The sequence below is a fragment of the Colobus angolensis genome, unplaced genomic scaffold, assembly GCF_000951035.1.
Source record: "Colobus angolensis palliatus isolate OR3802 unplaced genomic scaffold, Cang.pa_1.0 Scaffold104, whole genome shotgun sequence".
In the NCBI taxonomy this organism is placed as follows: domain Eukaryota; kingdom Metazoa; phylum Chordata; class Mammalia; order Primates; family Cercopithecidae; genus Colobus; species Colobus angolensis.
In genome coordinates this window covers 9,444,718-9,452,540 of record NW_012111364.1, presented here as the reverse complement: position 1 = coordinate 9,452,540, position 7,823 = coordinate 9,444,718, and the positions used below count along the sequence as shown (strand labels likewise).

General features: G+C 40.0%; 1 protein-coding gene across 2 annotated transcripts in view; it reads right to left on the bottom strand.

Annotated features, from left to right (window-relative positions):
• Positions 1–1,575: 1,575 nt before the first annotated feature.
• Positions 1,576–7,823, bottom strand: part of COL28A1 (collagen, type XXVIII, alpha 1) — a 188,147-nt gene continuing 181,899 nt past the window's right edge. The window contains exons 34-36 of one of the 2 annotated variants that reach the window (XM_011943170.1): positions 5,010–5,148; positions 3,265–3,441; positions 1,576–1,718 (exon numbers count right to left, since the gene is read on the bottom strand). In XM_011943170.1, coding sequence (XP_011798560.1) covers positions 3,269–3,441; positions 5,010–5,148 — 312 coding nt within the window. In that variant the 3' untranslated portion in view covers positions 1,576–1,718; positions 3,265–3,268. Of the gene's footprint in view, positions 1,719–2,510; positions 3,442–5,009; positions 5,149–7,823 lie in introns of those variants that run through there. The other variant, XM_011943162.1, reaches the window with a different exon arrangement.

Here is a 7,823-nt window from a genome sequence, read left to right as displayed (position 1 = left end):
GATGATTATCTAGTGAGGTGGAGCCAGCACTCAGAGTCATTTTTGTCAGAGGGAAGTTTCTCACCTGAGAAAGATGGCTGAGAGGCTGACAGGCTAAGTGGCGTAAAGAAGGAACAAAAGTTCCAGCCACAAAACGAAAGATGGGTAAATTGGACTGCATTAAAATTGAGTTTTTTAAAACAAGAAAAAAGTAAAAAGACAAACTATGAAGATACTAGCTACACAAATAATTAGCAAAGAATTAGATTTCACATATATAGGAATTCCAAGAACTCAATAAGGAAAAGACAGACTATCCAATAAAGAAAATCTTTCCTAATTATAAACAGGTATTTCACAGAAGCAGCAGCACAGAAGGTAAATAAACATGGTAAGGTGTCACCAGAGAAAGGCAAATAAAAATAATATACTGGCCAGACACAGTGACTCACACCTATAATCCAAACACTTTGGGAGGCTGAGGCTCATGGATCACTTGAGGCCAGGAGTTCGAGACCAGCCTGGACAACAAGGCAAAACCCCACCTCTACTAAAAATACAAAAGTTAGCTTGGCATGGTGGCAGGCAGCTGTAGTCCTAGCTACTCAGGAGGCTGAGGTGAGAGGATCACCTGAGTCCAGGAGGTGGAGGTTGCAGTGAGCTGAAATTTTACCACTGTAACACTGGGCAACAGAGCAACACTCCATCTCAAAAGCAAATATAAAATAAAATAAGATACCATTTTACACCTATACTAGCAAAATCAAGAAATCTGATAATATTAAGTGCTGATAAGAATATCAAGCAATGGGAACTCTTATAGGCAACTGCTGGGAATTTATAATAAATTGGCTCAGACACTTCAGGAAACAAATGGGTATGATACACTAGTTTTGAACACTTACATACTCTGCAACCCAGAAATCCTACTTTTGGGGAATACACTCCAGAAAAACACTGGTGTATGTGTACTCAGAGACATGAATAAGAACATTCACAGCAACAGTGGCAGAATACCGAGGAAAATGAAATAGAAGAACTTAACTGATCACAGATGAGGCATATTGTGGTATATTCACATAAATATACAACCGTGGAAGTAAATGAACATCTATGAATTATAATGTAATAATCTAGTGAGTTATAGAGAATTGCATATTATGATGCAAGTTTTTAAAAGCTCAAAAAAGCTAAATAAGAAATTATTTAGGAGTACATTTATGTATCATAAAATATATGGATTAGTTATACTATTGAACGAAGACGGTAAGTTGCGGAAGACTAGCATATGATACCATTGACACCATTTCTGTAAAACTCTAAAATAAGCAAGGCTAAATATTTATTGTTTAGTGACACATAGAGATATATAGAGTTTTACATGTAAAATTACCTATAAAAGTCAACAGCATATTGACATGGTAAACACGAAGTTCAAAATGGGATATCCCTGGCATGGAACAGAGGGCTGGGATGGCGGAGGGCCACATGGGAAGCTTCAGTAGAATTTGTGATGTTTGCTTCATTCTCTAGGTGATGTGTTCACTGGTGTTCATCTTATTGTATTTTTAAAATGACAAGCATAATATATTATCTTCTTTTGTAGTATCAAATATTGCATAATACAATTTTAATTAAATAAAAAAATTATATATATCATTATTTCTGCCAAGATGGCTATTCTTCCAGCTCCTTCTTGAGTGCTCTTTTTTGCACTATTGAATTGAATGAGGGTAGACCTGATAGAAGGAGAAAGTATTTTTGTTTTTGTTTTTGTTTTTGTTTTGAGACAGAGTCTCGCTCTGTCACCCAGGCTGGAGTGCAGTGGCGCGATCTTGGCTCTCTGCAACCTCTGCCTCCCAGGTTCAAGCTATTCTCCTGCTTCAGCCTCCTGGGTAGCTGAGATTACAGGCATGCACCACCAGTTCCAGCTAATTCTTGTATTCTTAGTAGAGATGGGGTTCTACCATGTTGGCCAGGCTGTTGTCAAACTCCTGACCTCAGGTGATCCGCCCGCCTCAGCCTCCCAAAGTGCTAGAATTACAGGCATGAGCCACTGCGCCCAGCCTAGAAAGTGTTTTTAAGATGAAATATGCGACTGGGCAGGGTGGCTCACGCCTGTAATCTCAGCACTTTGGGAGGCTGAGGCGGGTGGATCCCGAGGTCAAGCTGGGCGTGATGGTGCGTGCCTGTAATCCCAGCTACCCAGAAGGTTGAGGCAGGAGAATCGCTTGAACCCAGGACGGGGAGGTTGCAGTGAGCCGAGATTGTGCCACTGCACTCCAGCCTGGGCGACAGAGCAAGACTCAGTCTGGGGCAAAAAAAAAGAAATATGCAAGTGCAGTCTGAACTCAGCTCAGAACTAATGCTCTTCCCAGACAGGATCTTGCAGAAGTATTATAAAATGACAGAGTTAATTCTCCGTTACTCTCCATTACTCGCGTTTCAATTTGGTGGCTCACTTTTCACTGTGAGTCCTATCTTTAATACTGTTTAATACATGCTGTTCAAGAGTGGATGCCAACTTCAAGTGGTTCCTGGCTGTCAAGGGCCCTCCAATTCCACTCCATAAAATGGAAGGGCCCATTGACATACCTTAATGGAAGGGTATAAAAGAGTATATTGTTTTAACATACATTAAACACTTTGTTACCAAACATGTTGGAGGAATACAAAGTGACAGTTTGTGATACATTTAAGCAATTTTAATTCAGATTGGTTTCTTCCTGTTACCACTTTCAGGGCAAGTGAGGCAAAAATCTAACTACCTTCACCATCCCTACTCCTATCCCAGCACTCCTGCATAAACATTCACATCATTTCTAATTCCCACACCAAAGTCCTTCCTATCACGTACGTCTTGCTACTGTCAGGGACATAAGGAGGTTGGGGAGGTGAGTGGGTAGAGGTATGGGCAGGGGCAGGGGTAGGGGTTTGAGCAGACGTAGCACATACGACAGGAATTAAAGGAATCAGAATCACATTGCAGGTTGTGAAGTGGATAGAGCCTGTGTATTGAAGTTACACAACTCTAAGTCTAAATCCTCAGCTCTGACACTTTTTAGTTGGGTGTCAGTTGACAAGTTACTAAACTTCTCAGAGACTCAGCTTCCTTACCTATATAAGTGGTTAATAATACCTACATCCTAGGCTGTAGTGAGATTTCAATTACATTTATAAGGTGTAAATACTCAATATACACTCAAATATAGTGCTGTATTTGTATTGGGTGAATATGTGGAAATTAGAGAGTTCTAGGCTTTTGATAGAGACAGGCCAATTTACTTGCTTATCCTTGAATGCAGGTTTCTTGACATTCCTTTTCACTGTTGAATCTATTTCCTGAGCCATTACAGCCACTGAACCAAAATCGGGCACAAGAGTTGACTTGTTTGTCATAATACCATCGAACCACATATTCTCCACAGTTTCCAGGCTTCAAGGCTTCCAAACATCTAGGATCTAGAGTGAGAAAAGGAAAATGTGTTATGGATTTTTCTTATACTGAAGACATGAAAAATAAAAACCTTATAAAGTTATATAAATAAACTTTATTCTTTATGTACACTAATGAACCAAGAAAATATGGTTCTAAGCCCAAAATATTTCCTTCACCACCTGAAACTCTGCCACTAGATATTAATTCTTTTGAAAACATGAAAATTTTTGATCCTCATGAAACCACATTAAAAATGCTTATTTCTCTGAAGGCCTATGTGAGACTTCATTGGCTAATACTTTTGTGGGGATCAGAAAGACAGGACTTCTTTCATTTACATTGGATTTGATTTACAATTAAATGAAAATTTGGAATAACATTTCCACTTTCTGTACACATTTCCTCCCACTCTGTTCACAGAAAGCACCACTATGATCGCAAGCAATTGCCCACTATGAAGGAAAACTCTTTCAGTTACAAAAAAAAAAGTAAAATGAAGGACTGTCTTTATATTACAATTATTTTTTAAAAAGAACAGCTCTTGCAGGACACTAAAAACATGCTATGATCTTCTAATGTCATATTGTCTTATCGTAGAAATACACCTACTATAAGAAAGCATAGGATAGCTGTGACAATAAAGCCACATTGTCCTGATAAGGTTCCTTTAATTACGGAACTCTTCCTTTGCTAAATCCCTTTTTATTGTGTGGTACTCTGGAGTGCCTTGATTAGTATTTCCTACTTGAGGAAGTGATTGCAAGGTAGGAGAAGCCAAAAAACAAACAAAAAAACCCCAAATAGATAATTGCTCTCTGGGATTTATATGTCAGAAGCGTTATTTTGCAATAGCTAAACCAGTACTCTCTCTATCTTCCTTAAACATTTTCCCAGATTTGAGGTATGTCTTGATTCATTTATTTTCTAAAACTTACCTCTAAATCTACCTCTACTATGCAGACTCCCTAGACCAAATGGAAAAAGAGTCATATATTTCTACTACCTCTGCCCTTAAAAACAAAACCAAATAATGTATATGTTTCATTCATTTTAAAGCTAATCTAAACTTTTGAGCACAAAAATTGTCTCTCATATTCTGCAGAAAATATGTGCATAATAATACATTTTCTATAGATGTGAACTCTATAGAAAATATGTTAATTAATCAGAATCTAGATTTTAGCTTGTTTCTCTTTCCTGTGCAATAAAAGGGTCAAAAATTCAAATGTCTACATGCTTGAAGGGCACATGTAAGACAATAGGGAGCAGTGTGGACTATGGCAAATAGGAGAACATAATCCCCTCTAAAAGCATTCAAATTAAAATAATAAATACTATAAGAACTTTGAAATTCTTTATAGACCAAATTTACTCCACAACTAGCCGGTTTTCAAATTCTACATATAGTCCAGTGAAAACTATATTTTGTCCTGCTTATTTAGAATCATAACATTTTCTCTCTGGGTAACCCTGTGCCTTCCTCACATTGTAGATACAGTAGCAGGTTGGCAGATCTCTCTTACCTTTGTGCACCAAATCTGTGCACGAGACTGTAGAATCAAAATGGGACTTGGAGTTCTGGTTTACCTACCCTCTGCCCCACCCACAGGGGTGCTGAGCAGTGGCCTGGTGGCGGTGGTGGCCTCAGATGAGGTAGTGGCAGGCAGATCATCAGCCCAGGTTGGCTCTGGAGCCTTATCATTTTCATCCTGGTCTCTGGTGACACTCAACTACACACAAAAAAATTCACATTTTGTGTTTCTAATAATATCAAGTAAAAAAAAATTAACTAGTTTGCTTTTGGGAACATATAAGGACAAGTTCAGCCATGCTGTGTTTCCCTAGCTCTCTGATATTAACAATTTCAAATAAAACTCAGGAAATAATGCCCCTCCTCTGTGTCATGCATCCTGAATCCCCAAGTTGTGGATTTTCCTACCACTTGGTGTGGGTGTATTTGTGTGTACACACACACACAGCGCACCTCCAGGCACAGATTTTTGGGTGCTGGGACATCCAAAGCAAGTGTGAAAGATGTGAAGTTGAGAAGAGTTCATTTCATTCTTAGCCACTGCTATGAGAAAATAACACTAATTTCTTTAATATTTTTATGGCCTTTCACCATTTCCTAACACTAGACAGCTTAACAATATATTCCAAAATATTTACCATGAACTCAGTCAATTTTGAGATTGGGAATTAGGGTAGCAGAAAACAATAATACAGCTAAAATAAAAGCAACAGTCGTCACTTTTTGATTGCTTACCAAAATCTCAGCTGCAGACACCTTTGCCTGCTCTTTCTATTATCACACCCTAGCTAAGGCCAAATGTTGTAGGATGCTTAACATCTAAGATGCTCTAAGAAATGTTTGGTATCTAAAGAACAAAGGGTTTTTGTTTCAAAAGCAAATTTCCTTTTTTTGATGAAATAAAACTTCGAAATTTCATCCAAATTCATGATATACAATGAAACAAGAAAGAAAGGTGTTTTACTTTTTTTAAAAAATCATGTCTTTATACATATACTAGAATGATTTGTAATCCTTTGGGTATAGACCCAGTAATGGGATTGCTGGGTCAAATGGTATTTCTGGTTCGAGATCCTTGAGGAATTGCCACACTGTCTTCCACAATGGTTGAATTAATTTACACTCCCACCAACAGTGTAAAAGTGTTCCTATTTCTCCACATCCTCTCTGGCATCTAATGTTTCCTGACTTTTTAATGATCGCCATTCTAACTGGCATTAGATGGTATCTCATTGTGGTTTTGATTTACATTTCTCTAATGACCAGTGATGATGAGGTTTTTTTCATATGTTTGTTGGCTGCATAAATGTCTTCTCTTGAGAAATGTCTGTTCATATCCTTCACCGACTTTTTGACGGGGTTGTTTTATTCTTGTAAATTTGTTTAAGTTCTAGTATAAAGACACATGCACACGTATGTTTATTGCAGCACTATTCATAATAGCAAAGGCTTGGAACCAACCCAAATGCTTATCAATGATAGACTGAATAAAGAAAATGTGGTACATATACACCATGGAATACTATGCGGTTATTAAAAAGGATGAGTTCGGAGGGCACACCCAAGAAGGCCGAATAGGAACAGCTCCAACCTCCAGCTCCCAGCGTGATTGACACAGAAGATGGGTGATTTCTGCATTTTCAACTGAGGTACTGGGTTCATCTCACTGAGGCATGTTGGACAGTTGGTGCTGGTCCACGGGTGCAGCCCGACCAGCGAGAGCTGAAGCAGGGCAAGGCATCGCCTCACCTAGGAAGCACAAGGGGGAACGGAATTCCTTTTCCTAGCCAAAGGAAATTGAGACACACAACACCTGGAAAATTGGGTAACTCCCACACTAATACTGCACTTTACCAAGGGTCTTAGCAAATGGCACACCAGGAGATTATATCCCAAACCTGGCCCAGAGGTCCCACGCCCATGGAGCCTCCCTCATTGCTAGCACAGCAGTCTGAGATCTAACTGAAAGGTGGCAGCGAGGCTGGGGGAGGGGCGCCCACCATTGCTGAGGCTTAAGTAGGTAAACAAAGCTGCTGGGAAGCTTGAATTGGGTGGAGACCACCACAGCTCAAGGAGGCCGGCCTGACTCTGTAGACTCCTCCTCTGGGGACAGGGCGTAGCTAAACAAAAAGTAGCAGAAACCTCGGCAGAGGTAAATGCCCCTGTCCGACAGCTTTGAAGAGAGCAGTGGATCTCCCAGCATAGAGGTTGAGATCTGAAAATGGACAGACTGCCTGCTCAAGTGGGTCCCTGACCCCTGAGTAGCCTAACTGGGAGACATGCCCCACTAGGTGCAGACCAACACCTCACACCTCACATGGTGGGGTACACCCCTGAGACGAAGCTTCCAGAGCAAGAATCGGACAGCAACACTCGCTGTTCAGTGACATTCTATCTTCTGCAGCCTCTGCTGCTGATACCTAGGCAAACAGGGTCTGGAGTGGACCTCAAGCAAACTCCAACAGACCTACAGCTGAGGCTCCTGACTGTTAGAAGGAAAACTAACAAACAGAAAGGACACCCACACCAAAACCCTATCAGTATGTAACCATCATCAAAGACCAAAAGCAGATAAAACCACAAAGATGGGGAAAAAGCAGTGCAGAAAAGCTGGAAATTCAAAAAATCAGAGTGCATCTCTCCCTCCAAAGGAACACAGCTCATCGCCAGCAATGGAACAAAGCTGGACGGAGAATGACTTTGACGAGTTGAGAGAAGAAGGCTTCAGTCGATCAACTTCTCAGAGCTAAAGGAGGAACTAGGTAACCAGCGCAAAGAAACTAAAAACCTTGAAAAGAGTGGATGAATGGATAACTAGAATAATCAATGCAGAGAAGACCTTAAAAGAACTGATAGAGATGAAAACCATAACAC